We start from the raw sequence: 22784 nt of genomic DNA, 5'->3' as shown, positions 1-22784 counted from the left end.
AAATTCATATAACGCTTTATTCAATACATTGTATTAGGGTGGAATGATGTGCAAAAAACCCCAAAACAAAACATTTTGCAATTATTTTGACAGGCTGTGATTATTGCATTTTGTTGTCAGTGAAAGAAAAATACAAAAAATGATGATACCAAACAAACATTCCCTTATGTCTGGAGAATATGATTCTTAGGCCTGTGACAGTGAGGGAAGTTCAGCACAGACAGAGCTGAGTACTAATTAACCATTTAAAGAGCTTTAAATGCATGTATGTGCTTTAAATGCATGTATGCAGTTGTGTAATAGTGGCTGGGATGGAGTTAACCCTGGATTGTACACGTTTCCTCCTTCAGGCTTGCATCAATCCGAGTATATTCAAATAGAAATAGAATCTAAATGACCTGTTAACGGATATTGAAGAGCACAGCTAAGCAAGCATGTGGATCATGAATTGTTCCCTGAAAGCCACGATGTGTAAAATTTGAAAATTTCTCAATTTGGCCAGCGAAAGTTGTCCTAAAACTTGAAGAGAATGCGGACTGCAGTGTTAAATATTGATGAAGCTCAAGTGAATAGAAATAAATATGAACTGAATAACCTACAGAGGTGCAATGCCACATGACTGAACTCTACACTTGAACTTGAATGAAAATTTAAATGTGTCCTGTCAGCTGCAACCATCGTGCAGAACAAAGCGGTGGCCGAGCAGGGTCTGGAGGAAGGAGAGGAGGAAGAAAACAGGGGAAAGGAGGAGGTGGAGGACATGGGCCTGGGCTGGATGGAGGCCTGCTGTATGGCGCTGGATGTCCACGCTGCTGAGCCAGCTGTTCAGGTCAGTCCCACTTCTTCTTGTCTCCTGGAGCTACAGTGAGTATTTAACACGGGGATAATTTGATAATCAGAGCCTCAAACTCCCCCAGGAAGCTGCAAGCTGGGCCATTCACAATCTGCTGCTGCATGGAGCTGGAGTGAACCAATCAGAGGAGGAGCAGGACGAGAGGTACGCATTGACGCTATGAAATACCACACACACATGTAAACACGTGTGATGACAGAGCTCAGTGACATGTGTTAAACATCTCGTGCTTGTTTTTCAGGACTCCTGTTCACAGACAGTTAATGGCAGCCATGCTGCTCCATTCCTCCTCCCCCAGTGTGTTCCAAGCTGCTACCAGTGCCATCGCAACGCTCATCACACACAACAGTGAGTCTTCAAAAGCACACGCACACAACCAGCTAAAAGAAGAAATATAATAGAAACGTGTCATGACAACGTGACGACATGAAAGGTAGTGATGGAGCTACAGAGCTTTGGAGTTTCAGCTCATTGCTTTGCTTTGCCGTTGTGGTTCACTTTCACTTCTGTCATAGAGTTGTTTCCATCTGCAGCAGCCAGCTGTTTTCAGCAGAAAAGCTCTAAAAACAAACTGTACACTACATGCTCAGCACATAGTGCAGCATCTGGCAGCAAATGAGCCAGAAATTTTGCCCGGGAAAACAAAATCAGAGGTATGAGAGAGTGAATTTTGAAACACTTTAGACTCCAATGAAACTATAATGTTGCTCTGATTTAAAGTTTCAGTGGAGCCTTCTGAAACGTGCACATTTAATAAAACTCTACTCATTTATCTAATCATTTGTACAGGTTCAACCATTGTGGTCTTCTCTGTGTCTTTGTTTGAAGGTAAAATGTGTTCCCTGCTGCTGTCCAGCGGCCTCCACGTCAACCTGGTGGAGATGATGAAGAGACATTCGACCTCCGCTGAAGTTTCCATCAGCGCCTGCAGACTGCTCAGCCTGCTCTTCCAGGGAAGGTCGGCACAAACACACTTTCTATTTCTTGTTGGTTTTAGAAAATATAATATAGTTCTTGAATGTACAGTAAATATATACATAAGACAAAATGGAAGTTAGAATATAAAAAAAATAATAGGCACACCGAGGAGCAGCCTGTTGTTGTTCATAGATCATTCACAATGATTTTTAATTTTGAACTTTCTCTGTGTCTATAGGACCGCCAGTCTAGATGAGCTGAACATGGCCATGAGTCAGATCCTCAGCGCCATGAAGATCCACAACTTCGACAAAGAGGTTCAGCTGGAGGCTCTGCATGCCAGCCTGGTGTTTCTCTGCCCAGGTACACAAGTTGTTTTCTTGTTTTATTCCTCTGGCCCGGAGGTGACCCACAAATCAAATATTGTTACACGCTGACTTTAGGTTAGATAAAACAGAGCTAAAGGTAGAGTCACTGTTGGATTTCATCAGGTGGGTAGAAGCCAAGGTCCAAATGAATGCTAATGTAATAATGCAGTAATATGTAATTACAGTATGTTCTGTCTCTTTCAGTCTGTGGAGGAAATCTATAGCCCCCAAGTCGCCAAATTAATTTATTGATAGAGCTTTCTTTAGAAGGAAAGGAAGTCAAATCTTATGGGACATCTCTTATTAGTTACTACTTATCAGAAAGGCCCATTAAGCAAGAAAAATCCCCCAAACAAAGGCAGACCCACTTGATTTCCTGCTGCTCCCTGAGCTTGTAACTGTATGGCAGAACAGCTATATATTATCAGGGAATTGAGAAGTGGGTTCAGTGAAGCGGCTTGTTTTCCTTTAATTTCTAAAATGAGGTAACAGTGTACACTTCCTCCACTCCCAGCACCGCACTTGTAACGCTCCTAATTAGATTAATGACTGATAACGCAGTGCTTGTGTCTGTGTAAGTATGTACAGCTTGCCTCTTTGTCTTTACTTGTTCCCTTGGCCTGTGTGAATTCCCAGACAGGAGTTTAAGGGAGCACGGTGCCTCGGTCGCAGATCCTGACATGGCCGATGTGTCGCTGAAAGTCCTGAAAAACCAGTGTGTGGTGGAAGGAGCTCACACCCTTTACCTAGAGGTTCTCAACAGGGTATGACCGCACAGACCACCCCCAGAATGTCTAATGCTACTACACTTCATTTTCCACAGCTTGATACAGCTTTTTTGCCCTTGCATGACTTTATTTTATCTGACCTGATATCATATTTAATATTATATTATATTACTGTATATAATGACCAGAACCCGAAATAATACAGGAGAGTAGAGCTTGAAAAGCCCCTGATGGGATTTCTTTTTGCACATAAAAGAGAAGCAGTGTAAACTCCCAGACAGTACATATAGTTCTTATTCATGACATAAATTAAACAACAGTTCCTCCATTCATTGTGGAAATGAAACAGTATGTTATCCTGCGAACAGAACAGGAAGGATGTAATTACATTTCTAAAAAGAATTTGCCAGTTGCCATGAATGGTGAACATGTGTTTTTTTTCCCTATGTGGTTGTTTGGTACCCTTCTGTCTGAGGGTTGGGTGGTAAACAAGGACAAATACAGCTTCTGAAGAGGTTAGAAACAAGAAAAAAGACATCACATGTCAGGAGGGAAGTCAGACTGACCGTAATATCTCTCTTTTAACTTACTTTTCTGTCATATAAAGAGTTTTGTGACAAAATAAGATGTAAACATTTGACACATGACATCAAATTTACAAAACAAGAAACAAAGGTCCCTAGTCTCTATCACATCTATATCACAAACCTACAGTAGTACAATAGTGTACTACTGTAAGTTTGTGATATAGTAGGATAGTAGTAGGCTATAGTCTTTATGTAGCTCTACATAATAACGTATATAATAACATTTAAAAAATAATTAAAGGGGAAAGGAGCACTCTCACTGCCATTTTCATTATTCCAACAAAGATATTATAGATTTTCTCAATCTTTCCATATATCAATCTTTTTTTTTTAGCTTCGTAGAGGAGTCAGTCTTTCCAAGCCAAGGTTTTCAAGGCCTAACTCCCGCCCCTTTTCACTCTGTGCTCCAATCACAGTTGAGCAAATCCTGGCCAGGTCAGAATCATGGTCAAGTTTCCTCTTTCCTGTACTCAGATCATCTATGTTAAAAAGATAACCACATTTTGAAGATGGTTAAAAAAATAAAAGCTAATATTTATAGCTATTGTTAACAATCAATATAACGCTAGCTATCTAGCTAACTAATTTACATCAATCATTTGTCAGCTAGCTAGTGAGAATTTTACTAACCAGCTTAGATGCAACACCACACACACACACACCACACATATATATATATATAATAATATATATATAATATATATATATATTATATATATAATATATATATATATATATAAATAATATTAGTTGCTGTCAAAATTAACGCGTTATATTTGTCGATAATTGAAAGATTAACGCGTTAAAAAAGAATTAACGCAATGTAACGCGGTTTTGTTTACTTCCGGTGGCGGCCGCCATTTGGATGTGGCAAGTAGAGCTTTGTTCCCAGATATATTAGTGTGTGTGTGAATGGGTGTATAAGAGCTTTACACTTAAGCCCTCACGGAGACCTGCGCCTGGCGGTCGCCCACATTGCCCATAGCTAAAACCGGCCCTGCTTGTTTTAGTTACGGGCGATCTGCCACATCCAAGTGGCGGCACGTTACGTATCGCAGCAACGGACCAACCTGCTCAGTGAGGCGTCATGTATATATGTCTATGATCTATCCTACTAAAGGAGAGTCTATGTATATATGTCATGATCTATCCTAACAAAGGAGAGTCGGTGTATATATGTCGATGATCTATCCCTAACTAAAGGAGAGTCTGTGCATAATGTCTTGATCTATCCTAACTAAAGGAGAGTCTATGTATAATATGTCTATGATCTATCCTAACTAAAGGAGAGTCTGGTGGTGTAAAGATGGATAAGTACTTTAGGGGAACATTTCATTTTAAAAAGTTGCCCGACGGCTCGTTGGACAAAAACAAGCAATTTGCACAGTTTGCAAAGCCGAATTTAAATTCCACAGAAGTAACACGACTTTAACATATCACCTCAAAGCAAAACAACCCATCTACAACAGGAGTGTGGCACCCTCAGTATATTTCCTCATTCTGGCTTTTTTCTGTTTGCACTGTGCATATGTGCACCTTAAGCCAATACATGAATGAATTTCATATACTTTACTGAGTTTATCTACATTAATTTGATCATTTTACATAAATAAATATCATTATAAGCTCAGTCCAGAAAATGCATTTAATTTATTGATACATTTATTGATAGATTAAATCGCGATTAATCGCGATTAATTACAGAAATTTTTTGCGATTAATTAGTTAATTTTTTTTAATCGATTGACAGCCCTAATATATATATAATATATATATATATATATATATATAGTATATATATATATATTTATATATATATATATATATATATATCTATTCATGTCAGTTTAAGTTAGCACAGACTGAATCCCAAATCTTAAACATTGGAGGTTGTTCAGTTCTCCATTGCCAGTTTATTAGGTACACCCAGCAAATACGAATGTAGACAGCCCTGCAATAAATCCAACCTTCATGAAAACTATGATGCAGTTATTGTTTCAATTTCATGGCCATACATTATACTAAGATATTGTTGCATTATTTTGTGATTGAGTGAGATTGTGGTAACATGTTAGTATTAGTATTAGCGCTGTATTTCTTTACTATATTAACCCACAGTCTGCAGATGCAGTATAAATAGTTTTAAGGAGCATAATATTGGGTGCTGTTTGTTTGTGTGTGTGTGTGCAGTTCATCAGCAGCTCCACCATACAGAAGTGTGGTCTGAAGGTGCTGTCTGCACTGGCTGACTGCTCCGGTGCAGTGGACTTACTCTGCCAGCAGGGGGCGATAGACACAGTCCTGCATACACTACAGATGTTCCCACAGGAACGAGGTACAGCTTCATCACTGCATTAGAGAGGACAAATCTGCTAAACGTCATCATAACATAAAATGTGATATATCTGTCATGCTGCAGTTTGTCCACCATGTCTATAAAAGTTATAGTGAATGATCTTTGACCGTAAGTCAAAAGACTCTCTAACATCCTAACTTCTTCCAGAGATACACTACTGGGGTCTTACCCTGCTCAACTACCTCGTATCCAAGAAGAAGCTGTCAAGGATGATCATACCTGTTCTGGCCTCCGTTGTGGTCGCCTCACTCGTCCACTACAGAGAAGACTCTGAGATGCTCCTGAAGGTGACCTGAGGCAGATTTATAGATACAGTTGTAGCAGTCCAGCTAGCGGCTGTCTTTTGAAGTCAAATGTTAAGTTAAGTGTTAAGTTAAGTGTATTTTGTTGTATTCTGTACAGATTACAGGATATAAACTGTCAGTAAAACTGACTGTCCTTGTGTGCTGATCTGTCTCTGGTCCTGTGTCCCGCAGTGTTTCCAGGTGGCTTTGAGGATGCTGGACGCCTGTTCAGGTGCTGCAGCTGAACTGCAGAGAGAAGACTTTGACAGGCAGATCTTCCGACACCTCAGAGAGGAGACTCCTGACAATCCGGTGAGTTAGACAATTACTGTAGACACAACAAATCACAAATTATACTTGAAAGCTGAATTAACAGTTTAAGTTCCAGACACACAAATTTGATGAGTTTTCGTCTCTTGGTTGCTATTTCCTAGAAGAACCAGGGCACTATTTTCTCAACTTCATGTCTTCTCTAGTTTGATCTGCTGAAACACAGGCACACAGGAGTACAAAAGGACCATGCAGGCATGCCAGACATGCTTGAATGCTGTTCAGATTAAGTGTATACGCCACTTGTATATTTCTTATTCTTAGAAAATGAAGTTGGATCTTCCTAGAAAGATTGTGAATCTTTAAACTTAATTGAATAAACAAAATGATCTCGTCTCCCTCTCTGTCTGCTGTCAGTTACGTAAGTCTGCGTGCCTGGCTCTGTCTAAGATGTGGTGCGACTCAGAGTTACACTACAGCATGCTGGAAAAGGCCTGCGAGGACGGAGACACGACAATGGCAGAGTGTCTGATCGAGCTGGGCGCCGATATCAATAAGAAGACCAAAACAGAGTCTCTCATCTACCAGGTCAGAGGTCACAAAACTGTAAAAAAACAAAAACAAATTCAATGTCCAATTAGCCCTACTAATAGACAGATGAATCAAGTCATCGGTTCAGTGTCAGTCATGGCCTCTGTGTTGTCTTTTTCAGGTGTGTGAAAGAGGCGGCCCACTCGAACTGGTGGAGCTGCTACTAAGTCAAGGTGCCCATGAGCAGCAACTCCGCAGGGCTCTGGCTGTGAGCGTCAAGCGGGGCGATGGACCCGCAGTCATTCAGCTGCTCGGCCGTTTGGGTCTGGACCTCAACAACAGCGCCCTCTGCCTTGGGGGTTTCAGGCTGGGTCACCTGGACGCCACCTGGCTCAGCCCTCTGCTTGCTGAAAGAGGCAGAACATACAGTCTCCGTTACAACAACAGTGAGGAAGTTTATAATCTTGAAAAGATAATTAACAGATGGAATTGTTATTTAGGTGCAGCCCAGTCTTAATTTCTATGTTTCATGTTCTGTCTTTCAGGTAAAGGTATGAGTTTGGCGAGGTACATTCAGTCTTTCCAGAGGTCCAAGAGTAGCAGCGGTCCTCTTCGTCCTCTGGCGGACCCCTGTCTGACCTCTGGCTACATTTCCGAGGAGAGCGACGACTCCAGCTTCAGCTTCGTCTCCATGGATGACAGTCTGTTTTTCAACGACGACATGGAGAGTGACGGTAAAGTCTCAAGAGATGTCGACTAAAGCTGACCCTGTGTCATGCACAATCCGGGGTTACATTCAGTTAAAAAGTAACATTTGATTTCTAATAATATGATTGTCTGTACAGTTCCTGCACAGGCTACAGACAGCAGTGCTGTTTAGACAATATAGTGATGACAATGTAATTGTACTGCAGACTGAACAGAGCAGAAATAATCAGTTAAGCTGAGGCAGTAACACTGTATATTTCCACTTCATTGATTAACATTATGTCATCCTTCTTAACTCGCTACAGTCTGTCAAACATGAAGAGAATCACATTGATTAGCTACAGATGTTTTTAGTTTCGGTTTATGTAAATGTAGTGATGTTTCATCAGTAAATGTTAATTTGATGTGTGATCATTCACTTCAGGAGCAAGTTAAATGTTCGTCATCTCACAGTGACTCACATTTAGTGCACGCTTATAAATTGTTAATAACAATAATTAGTTTAAAGATCCAGTGCGTGAGATTTAGGGGGCTCTATCTAACAGAATATAGAAGAGAATCACCTGAAAAGAAAAATTCCTTGCCACCATCTACACAGACTCAGATTTATCTTCATATATATCTGTCAGTGTTAAGAATTTGAACGTACTCTCACTGTGTGCTTTTTCTTTAACAGGGAGTGATTCAGTGTCAGGGGTTCTGTCTCCAAAGCCGCATAATAATTCGTCAGAAGAGTTGAGGGGTGGGTCCAACAAAGGGAAGCAGGGGCGTCGCAGACATGCCAGCGCAGAGGTAAAGGTCTTTATTAACATCTGGAATGTTATGCTCGAGTGATATTCATATTGTTTTCACTGGACTGTGTTGAAATGAAATCATAAATCATAGTGTAATTTACTGTTCAGTCAAAGATTTACTGACTTTGCAGTCTCTCCCACCTAAACGTCCGTCAGTCACCTCACTGTTGGTTCTTCTCTCTGCGTGTCTCTGCTTCTCTTTTCCTTTAACAGAGTGGTCCAACTGAGAATGAACACAGTGAGCCTTTACACAGGAGATATGGAAGGGCTGGCTCGATCCAAAAAGGTGCTTCCATCAGATCAGATTAAATTAAACATCTGTCAAACACAGCTGCACGGAAAAACCTACAGATGTTGATGGTTATGTAACTTTCATTGTCATATCAAAGTTTAAAAGGGGACATACTTGTTTGATCAGTGACAGTTACCGGAAAACAATACCCAAAAGTGTTAAATATTATTAGGTAAACACAAGTTCCCCATAGATCTTATGTTTTTAATGAAGTTTTTAGTGATGTTGAAAATGTTCAGACATTATTTATGTGCACAGGTAACCATTGGATACACGTCTGATTATTTTAGTTCACGTTAATTAGAGTCGTTCATAATAAAATAGCAAAAATGTTCAAAACATTTTCAAGTTACTTATTCTGCCAACCTAAGAAGAAAGGAGCTGTTTTTTAAAGTTCAGTTTAAGTTTAAAATGTGCTGCTGTTTGTGTCATAATTCATATCAGTCTAAGTCGGATAATACAAAGTTCCTTTCTTGTGTTTTGAAAGAGCAGCGATGTCTTGTTGACTTTTGACAGATCGTAGTTAATGAGCTGTCTTCTCCTCAGTTTTCGGATCTGGCGAGAACTCTGCCGCTCTGCCCAAAGAGAGGGAGAGGATCCGCCTGCTGGACCTGTCGGGTAACGAGTTGGACTCTCTGTCCTGTCTGATGGACGATGTCTTCGTCCAGCAGCAGCTGGGGCATCTCCTCCGCCTGGACCTGAGCCACAACTGCCTGCTGGAGTTTCCCTCAGCTCTTTGCCAGGTAAATGCCTCTGATGTGTGCTGAATCACTGAGACATCAAACTCGTAAAGGAAATGTATGCTAAAGATTTGTTTTTTTATTTAATTTTACAGAGTTTGAAGAGTCTGACTCGACTGGACCTGCAGAGCAACCAGCTACAGTCGCTGCCAGTGGAGCTGCTGTCTCTGCTCTCACTGAGCACACTGAACGTCTCCCGTAACTGTGTGGGACCCCTATTGACTTTTGACCCCACAGTCACCTGTCCGTCGCTGCGGCAGCTCAATCTGTCTTTCAACAAAATCACTATGTTCCCTCATGAGCTGGGCCACGCTGTGGATCAGCTGGAGGAGTTGTTGATGGAAGGGTAGGCTGCTGGTTGGAATCTTCACCCTCTTAGTTTCCTTGCTTAGTTTTACTTGCCGATGGGATCATGATTATGTTATTTGATCCTATAGATACTCGTTTGAATTAAGATAGCCTAATATTGATGTTTCAAACATGTTTGACATAACATCGAACACAAGTTTTGAGCAGACATGCATCTACTCAAACATCATGCTTCTGTTAGGTATGAAGTTCTGGCAGCGAGAAAGTGAATGCATTCACAGTAACATCTCTGTCATTGTTTTGACGTGTTGGTTTCTATGAAAACAACAAAAGGACATAATACAGTTTTCTCTGTAGAATGAAATGTGGAAAAATCTGAAATTAGATTTCAGTAATTTGTTGCGTAGCAGGAAGCTTGGAACGTCTCCAGTACTTATGGGGTATTTCCTGAAATGGACCAACACATTAATGGTTATATAATGACTCTGTTGTGTATATGGGTTATGAAATCTTAGCTTCCCACACAAACCTAGTGAACTCTACTTTATTTATTCATTTTATTTGTGACCCTGATGAGTCTAAGCACTTACAAGTAATGAATGGATGGATGGCCTTTATAAATATATAACTGAACAAGTGAGCAGAGGGAATTCTATTTTTTTCAAAATACATTAAATATGTTGGAAAATAGTTGCTGAAAATGTGAAAATACTTTAAAGTATATATTACTGAAATGTGGAGTTAGAGGTTCAAACTGTTTTTTTTACCAGTTTTCAGTCCAGGATTTTGTGGGCGGTCCTAAAGGGTGGCTCCATGACACGCTGAGGTCCCCTTGAGCATACACCTGCACCTCTGGCAAAGAGATAGAGATGAATTCATCTTGCTCAGAGTGTTTTAAAGTTAGTCGTGTCTCATCTGACACGTTTCAGTCGCTTCAGCACATTCAGTGGACACACCCCCAAAGTCCTGGAGCTCATTGGTCATTTTTATCTGATTTTGACATCTAATTTCATAAACTTGTCGAAATTTTTAATCATTCAAATTTGGCTGAGTGGTTAATAACACTCTCTTCTTCTTCTTCTTATTCTTACTTTACACAGACATTAATGACAGTCATGGGATATGTGCGCAGGAGTTTTGTTTTCAAATGAGTGCAAGAGTCTTAGAAACACGATTCCTAGATTTTCCTGAAACAGCACCAAAACTTTGGCCTAACACATTTTGTTGAAGACGAAACTGCATTTTAACATGCTGCCTTTTTGCAGTCTTCATGTCAAATCAGGTTCCTTAGCAAAAACATAACATTATCTTATGACAGTATCGGGCATCCAGCTGAACTCAGACAAGACAGATGTACTCATTGTTGGCCCTGGTAACCAAGGAAGCAAATTACAACCACCTACTGGTTCACTAGCATCAAATATAAAACCTTAAGGCAGAAATCTGGGCATCAGTTTTGATTCTCAGCATAACTTCAAACCACACGTCAACAATCTTGTTAAATCCTGATATTTTCACTGAAGAAATATGACTGAAATGAAACCAACTTTGTCCTTTCCTGGCCTAGAAAGGCTTATTCATTCATACCTGTACTATTCCAGTCCACTGTTTAAAGGCCTTAGTCAGTCAGTCAGGTGGTGCAGAAATTTTGGCTCCCTTCACTGGTTGCTAGTTTAATTCAGGACTGATTTTAATATTATTTAATTACTTTTAAGGCCTGACATGGTCTGGCCCTTAGTTATATTACAGAGCTCCTGACTCCCTACGCTCCAAGTCACAACCTAAGATCCTCTAGCCTACCTTCACTAGTTGTACACAGGTCAAATTGGTGACTAAGGGTGACCTGCTTTGTGTGTGAGGCGCCCTGGGCCTGTTTTATGTTGTTGTTTTTTGTTTCACATGATTAATTATGTCTTTGTTTTATTCTCATGTATTTTGTCGAGCACTTTGTAACCTTGTTACTGCAGAGGGGTGAGGACAACTGTTCTTTTTTCATCTTTCTTTTTTTAGGAACAGTATAACTGAGCTCTGTGTGCCTCTGTGTCTGCCCGAGATCAAGCTGCTTGATGTAAGCAAGAACAGCGTGGAGAATATTTATGCAGACTTCCTGATCGGCTGCCCTAAACTGGAAACCTTCAGTGTGTCCATGAACAAAATCTGTGAGTGCTATCAACTGATTATTAGATTCAAAATCTGCAGCTGTAAAGAATTTGGCCTTCTGTGTTCTCTATGAACACTACGACCCTGAATAAGATTATGCGCACAGACAAAACAGATGGGTTTAATATCAAAACAATATACAAAATATTTAAGCATGTTTAATCAAAACAGATTTCCCTCTGAAACACATTAGACTGTTGGCATAGCTGTAAAAGCATTTTAAAGATCAGACATGTCAGAAACTGGCTTCTTAGAGCAGTTAATTTAATCATGAGGAATGGGTTTATACTCCAAAATGTAAGAAATATCATCGCAATATCACAATATCTCATATTCATGTTTTGTGTCCAGGTTCCTTGTCACATCTCTCATCCAAAATCACAACCCTGAAACTATCAAATAACAACTTCACTGAAGTATCTGAGGCTATACTTAAACTCCCAAAGTAAGTCAGCTACTCAGCGAGTTTTCCATGTTTCTAATGTGAACAGTTTTGTAGATAATTAACACTAACTTGCTCTCAAAGTTTGATTTACATCCATAAAAAAATATTTCATTCCTTTCTTTTGTTATCTAAATTATTCTCATACATGTACTGGTCCAGCTTGCGCTCAGTGGACATGAGAACCAACAGCATTGCTGCTCTGCCTGGTCCGGGTTTCTGGGAGTCCAGCAACCTCAGAGAGCTCATGTTCAGTCACAACAGTATCAAAAATCTGGATCTAAGTGGACCAATCTATAAGTGGGCCAGACTGGAGAAACTCCACCTGAGTGACAACAAGCTCACTGAGGTAAAGTTTGATTACCTTTGCTATCATGAGTCTTAATTACATTGTTCCGACACCATCGCTCGTCAGTATCAGTTTAATGAATGTTGTGGATATAAATGACTTGGTCTCTGTTCAGATACCTCCACAGATTGGCCTGTTGGAAGGACTGACCTCCCTGGATGTGAGTCGTAACCCTAACCTGCATTCCTTCCCTGATGAGATGGGGAAACTGGGCCGACTATGGGACCTTCCACTGGACGGCCTTCGACTCCAGCTGGACTTCAAACTCATTGGCAACAAGACCAAAGACATAGTCAGGTCAGTGGCTTATTCTTTTGTAAAGATATTAATATTACATGCTCTTTGTATATCACACTTTGTACAAGATCATCATGATAAATAAGCTGCATCTTTCCTCTACCCTTTCACTCAGATTCCTGCAGCAGCGGCTGAGGAAGGCAGTGCCGTACTATAGGATGAAGCTCATCGTGGTGGGGAATGTGGGCAGCGGGAAGACTACCCTGATCCAGCAGCTGATGAAGCTGAAGCGCTCCCAGATGAACTTGAAGCGGGCTGCTGTTGGCATTGACGTCCGGGACTGGACCATCAGGGAACGGGACAAGAAGAAAATGGTGCTGAATGTCTGGGACTTCTCAGGTTGGCCAACACACGACGTTCGAACGGATTCATTTAAAAAGCAGTTAGAGATCCCAAAGAAACAGAAAAAAGGAACAATTTGGCGAGTTAACACAGCAATTCAGAAACATAAAGTCATACCGGTGTCTCAGTGTACTTTGTGAAGCAGTTGTTTGCAGAAAAAACTGATTAACTTTCGGTGAAAATCCATGAATGCAGATCTTGTGTTTCTCTATAAGATTCCACAGATTTGAATCTCGTTCCACTCTTTTTATTATTATCCTATCTTGGGCACTCTATGTTGCATGCACGGATAAGTTACAGTACATCATCTTGTCATGTGCTGTAAGATTAATTTTCATTGCCTCGTCTAAACGATGGCCTGATTTATTAAACCGGATGATGACGGAGAATTTCAGTTCACAGATATGAACTGTATCTAAAGTTCTGTTCCTCTGATGTTACTCTTACATCTTAAGTCATGCACGTTATAAGATATCAGTATTAGTATTTGAGAGAGGCATGTGGGTCTCATTCATTCATTCTGTGCTTCTTCACCCCACAGGTGGAGAAGAGTTCAGTGGCTCTCACCCTCACTTCCTGACTTCCAGAGCTCTGTACCTGGTGGTATACAACCTCAGCAAAGGAGCCAGTCAGGTGGACGCCCTCAAACCCTGGCTCTTCAACATCAAAGTGAGTAATTGAGCAAAGAGTTCTCATGAATAACTGTTGAGATCAGACTGGCGTTGAGTACCAAATTCAAAAAGGTTTTACTTATGAAATTCACTGCTTCTAGATGTCATGTTAGAGCACGGCATCTCAGACCAAAACAGATCAGGTCACTAGACTCCATTAATAAAACCAGTAATTTTGCCTCACAAAAACAAAGTAAAAACACTTCAAGCTGGAAAACTCACCAGAATTGTCTTTGTTAGTCTTTCCACAGTCTTTCCAGCAATCAGCAGCACTGGTTTGGTTGAAATAAACTCTTTATTTATAGAGTTAGATGTAAAAACATTTGTTAAATCATCTACAACGGCAACACAGATTATCCTTTCAGTGGAGTTCTAAAACTGCTTGTTATTGCCATTGACAGATTATCATCTTAAGTCTCGGACAACATTTTGGGAGGATGCCTTAGGAGAAACAAACAAAGAATGAATGAGTGAAACAAAATATTCTATATACAAAAAGAGTTCTTCACAAGGAAAAAAACATGCACTCTGTACCAAGCTCAACAGATGTTACCCACATCTGTAACCACACCAGACACTCCCCAAGCAGCCCCCTTTATACCTGTAGCCCCTCCCACTAGGCTAGGCTACATCTTTTCCATATTCTGTCAAACATTTAACAGAAACAAAAAAAAACTGTCTTTCCACTGTTCACCAGCTCTGGATTGGTTGCAATAAATTCTTAATTCACAGACGTAGTTTCAGTTGCTTCTCAGTGTGTACTCAGTGAGTACTCATATGCACTAACATGCGCAAATAGCAGAGATGTCAGGCCGGGACTCAAATGAGGACTGAGATGCAGAGTAAGGCTGAGAGTAGCTTTTATTCAGGACTTGAATAACCCCAGAAAGAGTGAGGCTATAAAGTAGGCCTAAACTAAGAGAAACAAAAATCACTCCGAGGAGGAAAAACTCTGAACTAACTTTACTAAAAGGTTAACAAAATCAAAATCACTCACAACAAGGAGAAAACAAAGGCTATGAAAACATTAACTAAGGGCGCTCCTTCGAGGCTGACAAAACACTAGGCTGAACACTAGGAAACAAAAAGGGCTAGACTAAGATAATACAACAAAAATCACTCTTGCGAGGACGAAAACAACAGAACACTAGGGCTATAAAGCTATGGCTGAGGCTAGAAAATTACAACAAAAAATCACTCTTACGAGGAAGAAACAAAAGATCACTTGAGCAAAAAGCTATGGCTGTGGGTTAAGGAAAGAAGGCTTTGGTGAACGCTGCATGAGACGAAACATTCGGCACGGGACAAAGGGAGACGCAGACAATATATACACAGGGTAATGGGGAACAGGTGGCAGGGAAGACAATCAGACCGGTGACACATGAGGAAGGGCAAGTGACCTGAAACGAGAGGAGAGTTATCTTTCAAAATAAAACAGGAAGTGACGAGACAAGACAAAAACCCAGCTTGACCTCACAAGACAAGAGAGAACAGAGATTTTGTGCTCAGGACACTGTGGCTCTACGTTTTACATAGCAAATAGTTGTTTGCTGCTGTATTAATATTTAACTCTTATTTATATAAAAAATATATAAATATAAAAATCTAAAAAAAGGTTTTTTTTGGAGGCGAACTCATTGCAAAATTTTGATTTTTTGAATTTGAATGATTTTTATTTTGAAGTTACATCTTTTGGAAAATCCTCTTTACTTCAGGCCGGAGCTCCTCTTTCCCCGGTCATCCTGGTGGGAACCCACACAGATGTGAGCGATGAGGTACAACTTCAGGCATGCCTAACCAAAATCAAAGAGGAGCTGCTGAACCACCAGAGCTTCCCAGCCATCAGGGACTACCACATGGTCTCCCTCTGCGAGGACTCAGATGCCCTGACCAGGCTCCGCAAAGTCATCTTCAGGGAAGTCACCAGCTTCAAGGTAAAACTACACAAACATCTGATTAAACCTTTTCTTCCTTTCCCCTCTCCTCTGCCCTTACCTTCTCATTTCCTCTTCTTATTGCAGATCCAGGGCCAGCCTGTGATGGGACAGCTGGTTCCAGACAGCTACGTGGAGCTGGAACGCCGAGTTCTTCTGGAGAGAACCAGGGTTCCCCCAGAGTTCCCCATTCTCAGGCACCACGAGCTGCTGCAGCTCATCCAGGAGAGTCAGCTGCAGCTGGACGAAGCTGAGCTGCCCCACGCCGTCCACTTCCTCAGTGAAGCCGGTCAGACACCTGCAACATTCACACAGACCTTAAACACGTTTTGAACAAAATGGATTGTTCTTGCACACCGTTAATTGAATATATAATTAATCTATATCCCTCATCTATAGCCCTCCTATTCTTAGCAACAGCACTTGTCAAACAATACAGTAGATCTGAACATGTTTTTCTCTCACTGAAGGGGTTTTACTGCACTTTGATGATCCTGCACTTCAGCTCCAAGAGCTCTACTTTATCGACCCACAGTGGCTGTGCAACATCATCTCCCAGGTGGCCTCGCCTGTACACACACAGACAATCACACAATGCTTTTGGGCTTGAGAATATTATTTTACAGTCTGATCTAAACTAGGAAACAAATCTGTTCTCACTTTTACTTTAGCTAGTCCTTAACATGAATACCTCAAAGATTTGCGCCCCCCGTAAAAGCCCTTTTATTCACTCTTTACGCACATATTGTTAGAGGATGTGTCAGGTGTGTAAGGCGCTGTCTGCTCTCTGTGTAGAAGCTGACATTAAAGAGCTGTGGCTTCCGGGAGCATCCTAAAGGAGTTGTTCAGCGCTCAGTGGTGGAAAAGTTTCTGTTTGAGTCCAAATGTTTCCCCAAGAGCCACGTGACACAGTTCTTCAAACTGCTGGAGAAGTTTCAGATCGCTCTACCCTTCGGCGAGGACCAGCTACTGGTACCCAGCAGGTATGTTTATATTTGCAGCTCAGATGTCTCTTTTTGGACATTAACATATTCAGAAATTTCTAACCACTCTTCTCTTCTTTTGCAGTTTGTCCAAACACAGACCGGTGATTGAGCTGCCTCACTGCGAGAACTCAGAGGTGATTGTGCGTTGGTACGAGATGCCGTACTTCCCCATGGATTACTGGCCTCGCCAGATCAGCCGCTTACTGGAGCTTTCTTCTTACTTGCTTTGTGGACGAGGTAAAGCTAACATAGAGCGGACAAAGTCACTGCTTCATGAGATACAAATACAAAGAAAGAACACAGTATTTTATGAAATTATCTAAAAATCTTGCTGTGTGTTATCCAGAAAAAGTAGCACGACCCAATAGGATCTACTGGAGGAGAGGCGTGTACCTGAGCTGGTCCCCAGAGGCCTACTGTCTGGTGGAGGCTGCCTCAGTGGACGAGAGCCCGTCCAGCTTCGTCAGGATAACTGTGCCCTCTTCACGAAAAGGTTAATCTAGATATCATTCTGTCATTGTCACTGTCTTTATGAATGTTTATAACCTTTATAAAGTGTTGTTTGGTCATTTTTAATGGGGTTATGGTTCATTGACCAAACGGCATTTAATAACAGTCATAAACATGTAGCATATGCATATTCAAATATAACCATAAACAGGCAAAACTGCTAGAAATATGCAGATTTGTGCAGAGTTTATGTAATAAAGAGAATATGTAAATATTCAAATGTTTACAGCATTAAAATATATTAAAATATGTTAAGTGTTGATAATAGTGCAAGAAAATGTGTCATATAACTGGTACCAGTTCATATGTGGGTATCAAAGAAGTTGTTGCTCATAGTGATCATGTTAGTGATCATCATTGTCAACTGTTGTCACACCTCTGCTCTCTGCCCTGCAGGCCGGGTGCTGCTGGGTCAGGTGGTGGATCTCATCGACTCTCTGCTGGAGGAATGGTTTCCTGGCCTGCTGAACACCGACATGCACGGCAGCGGTGAGGCTCTGCTGAAGAAGTGGGCTCTGTACAGCTTTGAGGACGGGCAGGAGTGGAGAAAGATTCTGCTCGAGGACCTCTTTAAGCATTTTGACAATGGTAATCTCAGTAAAAACACTCCTGTCAAGAATGTTGCTTTTTTTAATCCATAAAAACTTGGATGGATACTAAAAGTGTTTAGGCTCTTTTCAACCGGTTCACGTGCACGGTTCAGATGATCTAATATTTATTGTCTTGGTTACGTTATCGATGACAGATTTTCTGCTGGTGAACCCAGAGGACTCCCGTTGCACACTTCCCATCTCTCAGATTGCTCCTGATTTGGTGCTGAGTGACCAGCCTTCAGGAGCAATACTGGACAGTGAAGAGCTGGAGGTAGACATGTCGAAAGAGAACCGACTGGGTACGCTCTTTTTTTAAAAGTAACCGATTAATAAAACTTTTTGTTTTGGTTAAAAAGTCACAAGACGAGGATCTCCACTGCTTTCTCTGCTTTTTAATTCTGTTATTGGTGGTCTTCATGTCTCTTTCATAATTCATTAACACATAATTACATGCATTTTCTTCACAGGGGACGGTGGCTTTGGGACCGTTTACCGAGGTGTCTACAGAAATGAAGAAGTAGCCGTGAAAATATTCAACAAGCATGTATCTGAGCTTTACATCCACAGACTCCTCAGACAGGTACCGCTGACAGTCTCAAATAAAGAGTCGCTGTGTCAGTTTAACTGGCACCATCTTTCCTGTGCTTCACTTCTTTTCATTCTCTGTTCTCTGCAGGAGTTGGTGGTGTTGGGTCGGCTCCGTCACCCCAGTCTGGTAGGTCTACTGGCAGCCAGCTCAGCTCCTCAGGTCCTGGTGATGGAGCTGGCTCTTCGAGGCTCACTGGACTCCCTGTTTGAACACGAGAACGGCAGCCTCAATCGAAAGCTCCAGCACAGAATCGCCCTGCAGGTGGCCGACGGTCTCAGGTATCAGCATTAGGATTATGACTTACTTAACACCAAGCAGATCTCTTGAAAATCAGATTAAAATGTTGAAAACTATAATGTGAAAATGTAAAATTCTGTGTGATCAGGTACCTTCACTCAGCCATGATCATCTATCGGGATCTTAAGCCTCACAACGTCCTCCTGTTCAACCTGAAGACCAACTCTGACATCATCGCCAAGATCACAGACTACGGGATCGCTCAGTACTGCTGCAGCATGGGAGTGAGGAGCTCAGAGGGCACACCAGGTCAGCCGCCCCCTCAAACCTCATACATCCTTATTGTATCTAAGGTCACACGCAGCTTTTGAAATCAATCACCGTGAATCCGGCAGGTTTCCGAGCACCAGAGGTCGCCCGAGGTAACGTGATCTATAACCAGCAGGCCGATGTGTTCTCATTTGGCCTGCTGCTCTATGATCTGCTGACCTGTGGTGAGCGCATCTCTGACGGCATGAAGTTCCCCAGTGAGTTTGAGGAGGTCGCAGTGCAGGGAAAACTGCCAGGTAAAAACAAAGAGGCTTTTTTTTCCTGTTGCACATTGTATAATGCGTCATAACTGATGTCATACATCTGAACTGATGACTTTGTTATTTTTCAACACACTTGAATAAATCATCACATTTTGCAAATAAAACAAATTCTGGATTGATTCATTCAGAAACTACAGCAGACAGTCATAAATATAAGAGTGCTAAACCACATTAATGACATTCAATTATAAACATTCTGCTGTGTTTACAAATGCGATCATGTAAAGAAAATGTAGCATCACCCTGCTGTGTTAGATCTGTAAATCTCATTTAATAGAACAATCATTTAATCATTTAAAATACAAAATCTGTACATTTCATGGTTTGAGAAAAATATGCTCATGTTAAAAGTCCTGAAGATGGATCTGAGATCAGTTCTCCTCTTGTTTTCATAGCTTTATTCACAGATATTAATGGTAAAGTCAGAACATTGGATGACATGTTCACTGTCTCCACAGATCCAGTAAAACACTACGGCTGCTCACCTTGGCCGGGCTTCCAGGCACTGATGAGGGACTGTTTGAGGGAAAGCCCCCAGGCTCGACCCACCTCTGCTCAGGTCAGGAACTGAACACTGTGTTTCTGTGTGTTTTCATTTTTACTGAAAGGTTGGAGAGTGCAGAGACAGTGTACAGTGGAGCGCCTCCCAGTGGTAACATCGGGAACTGCACATAGTGGCTTTAGGAGCTAATTTAACACACGGTCATCATGTGTTGTCGTCTCCAGGTGTTTGATAGGCTGAATTCAGGGGAGATGTTGTGTCTGATGAGGGAGCTGGTGGTTTCACGGGTGTTCAACGCCGAGTGCTTCACTGTGAGCACTGACGGCAGCGACAGCCCCTCGAGCAGCCACACAGCCTGGCTGGGTGGAGGCAGCAGCACTAAGAGACTGGGCTCCATCACAGCTGTGGACCTGGACACCAACACAGTCACTACACAGGTACCAACAGCACCGTTAAGGATCAAATCTTGTAATGATTTTACATTTAAACAATTATTTCACAATTAAAATCTTTTTTTTGCACTTCTTTAATGCTGTCATTCACTTTTACTGGTGTTCACACATAGCACCAACCGTTCTTGGTTGACTGGTGTTACTGGTATATCATCACCATAAGAGTGTTTGTTTTCCAGTGAGGGAAAGCACAGTGTCTGTGAGAAACCGCCTGCCACAGAAATACTGGAAAAGCTTTCTGCCTTGCAGACAGTGACAGTGTGCACAGTCATTTCATTAATCCAGACACAAAGTATCACTACCTAGTCCAACCAGTCTGTGTTTGTCTTTCTGATCAGCGAGCACACCTCTTGCTTTGTGTTGGGTTCTCTTACTCCTGCAGGAAATTGACACCAGTCCCGTCTTGTGTCTTGTGATTGTCCAAATCCCGAACGAGTCTTGTGATTGGCTGGTGGCAGGAACCCAGTCTGGCTCCTTAGTGGTCATCAACACTCAGGATACGGCGACCTGGCATCACCTGCAGAGTGTCACAGACGCTGTCACCTCATTGTACTTCCATGTGCACCCTCGCCGCAGGTAAGTAAACTTATATTTTTACAGTACAATTCTGATGAATCTGCAACATTCTTTGATGTTTTATTGATCTCTATTAATTTTTGACGTTTTTTATTTCTTTTCAGCCAAAGGAAGAATTACTTACTTGTTGGGACAGCCGATGGAATTCTCACTGTTTATGAGGACTCTGTGCTCAAGGTAACTGTAATATATTTAATATTAGATCCTGTGTGTTTGCTCTCAAAATTCTTATGTCATTGACATTTGTATTTTGTAAATATATCATGATACTGTATCCAGCAGCGGTTCATTTTCTTCTCTTCCTTCCAGCAGGAGAACGGGCAGCCAGTAAAGACTCTGGCTGTGGGAAACGTCAACACGCCCGTCATGTGTCTGGGCCAGTCATTGCATCCTCTGGACAGCAGGTCTGTGTGGGCTGGCTGCGGGACCAAGATCCTCTCCTTCACTGCAGACTACGATGTCTGCAAGAGCACTGATACGAGACCAAACCTCATCTTCCAGTGAGTCCATGTCACATAGGGAAATGAGGGGAAGCTTTTTGTATAAAGTTAGGGTGCACAGGTTTATAAAGAGCAGGTTTGATGTACGTTGAGCTGGTTGACTTAAACAAATAAAAGTGTTTAGAAATGGTACGTGTCCGTTCTAAATCTGTGTTTTCCAGGACAGGATGATAAGAAATTAGATTAAAGTTAAGATCAGTCATTGTGTCATTGTCATTTGTATAACATATCATTTCTAACCACAGGAATCAGCGGCCGTTAAGTAGCGAGGCGTGTGTGTCTCGAATGGTGGTGGATAAATACATTTACCTGAGCAAAGCTGGAGCACCAACCGTCGAGGTTTGGGATAAGAGGAGCGAGAGGATGGTTGACTTCATCGACTGTGCTCAGATCATCAGGTACACACACAAAGAAATATTTGTTACGTATTATCAGGACTGCGTGGCTCTGATCTGTGTACTGCCTGATCCTCAGGTTCCATTGACCGCTGTCTCCCATGTTGCTGTGCTACTTCCAACATAGATTGCAACAGAGTTGGGGCACTGTGTGAAATGTGACTATAGCCAAGACACACCCTTTCTAATCTAGTCTGTTTGCTGTCAAAGTCTTCCAGCCTTCCTGAATCCTGACATTCTGGAGATTCACATGTTTTTTCACATGACTGCGTCTGTACGTTGATGACTCCTCTCCCTGCAGACAAGACTCCAGCTGCAGAGGCAGGCACGGCAGCGAGGTGGAGCTGCCCACAGAGACGACTCCCTCCTGGGCCAGAGTGAAGGCCCTGATGGTGCAGAGCGCTGCAGCTCTCTGGATCGGCACCAGAGGGGGCCACCTGCTGCTGCTGGAGCTCTCCAAACACCAGGCGCTGCAGGTCATCGGCCCCCGCTGCGCTTCCATCCGCTGCATCGGCTCCGCCCTCATAGGTGGGTACTCAGCTTTTACTTATTTATTTAATTATTCATGCATTTGTTTATTCAGCGTGGGCGCACACAAACTACATTATTTCTTGTGACTGAAACCTCTTCTTCTTCTCACAGTAATACAGGAGTACCATGTTGCCTCAATTTACATATTAATGAGGAAAAAAAAATTAATAACAGCTCCCTCTTTAGGTAAGAGTCCATACTGACCCCTAATGAGGCTAATACAGTCTTTACCCTTATGATTTGACCTAATTAGCATAATTGTTTTATAGGAGATGATGATAATTACAGCTGAGGTGCCTCTTGAGAGCAAACTTACAACACACACACAGTTATTTTGTTCCACAATTTCACAACCGAACACACAACACGTTGGCCTAAGAGTGGGGA

The 22784-nt window shown here is 41.8% G+C and overlaps 1 protein-coding gene across 1 annotated transcript in view; it reads left to right on the top strand.

The window, feature by feature from the left end:
- The window catches only part of lrrk2 (leucine-rich repeat kinase 2), a 34646-nt gene that overhangs the window by 8913 nt on the left and 2949 nt on the right, over positions 1–22784 (top strand). The window contains exons 9-49 of the mRNA XM_027282746.1: positions 669–829; positions 918–997; positions 1095–1201; positions 1682–1811; positions 2010–2134; positions 2776–2903; positions 5645–5789; positions 5958–6097; positions 6287–6406; positions 6782–6952; positions 7077–7341; positions 7441–7629; positions 8280–8395; positions 8611–8683; positions 9236–9432; positions 9525–9775; positions 11749–11897; positions 12250–12343; positions 12503–12689; positions 12805–12986; positions 13102–13325; positions 13870–13997; positions 15715–15933; positions 16021–16222; positions 16404–16492; positions 16729–16916; positions 17002–17156; positions 17266–17412; positions 17826–18017; positions 18175–18321; positions 18490–18602; positions 18699–18889; positions 18997–19157; positions 19244–19414; positions 19900–20000; positions 20168–20380; positions 20778–20971; positions 21076–21148; positions 21281–21471; positions 21717–21869; positions 22168–22394. Of these exons, the coding sequence (XP_027138547.1) occupies positions 669–829; positions 918–997; positions 1095–1201; positions 1682–1811; positions 2010–2134; positions 2776–2903; positions 5645–5789; positions 5958–6097; positions 6287–6406; positions 6782–6952; positions 7077–7341; positions 7441–7629; positions 8280–8395; positions 8611–8683; positions 9236–9432; positions 9525–9775; positions 11749–11897; positions 12250–12343; positions 12503–12689; positions 12805–12986; positions 13102–13325; positions 13870–13997; positions 15715–15933; positions 16021–16222; positions 16404–16492; positions 16729–16916; positions 17002–17156; positions 17266–17412; positions 17826–18017; positions 18175–18321; positions 18490–18602; positions 18699–18889; positions 18997–19157; positions 19244–19414; positions 19900–20000; positions 20168–20380; positions 20778–20971; positions 21076–21148; positions 21281–21471; positions 21717–21869; positions 22168–22394 (6489 nt within the window). The remainder of the gene's footprint in view (positions 1–668; positions 830–917; positions 998–1094; positions 1202–1681; positions 1812–2009; positions 2135–2775; positions 2904–5644; positions 5790–5957; positions 6098–6286; positions 6407–6781; positions 6953–7076; positions 7342–7440; positions 7630–8279; positions 8396–8610; positions 8684–9235; positions 9433–9524; positions 9776–11748; positions 11898–12249; positions 12344–12502; positions 12690–12804; positions 12987–13101; positions 13326–13869; positions 13998–15714; positions 15934–16020; positions 16223–16403; positions 16493–16728; positions 16917–17001; positions 17157–17265; positions 17413–17825; positions 18018–18174; positions 18322–18489; positions 18603–18698; positions 18890–18996; positions 19158–19243; positions 19415–19899; positions 20001–20167; positions 20381–20777; positions 20972–21075; positions 21149–21280; positions 21472–21716; positions 21870–22167; positions 22395–22784) is intronic.

The sequence above is a fragment of the Larimichthys crocea genome, chromosome X (genome assembly GCF_000972845.2).
Source record: "Larimichthys crocea isolate SSNF chromosome X, L_crocea_2.0, whole genome shotgun sequence".
Taxonomy (NCBI): Eukaryota; Metazoa; Chordata; class Actinopteri; family Sciaenidae; genus Larimichthys; species Larimichthys crocea.
Note: the sequence above shows the minus strand (reverse complement) of the source record. Positions and strands in the feature narration are given on the sequence as shown.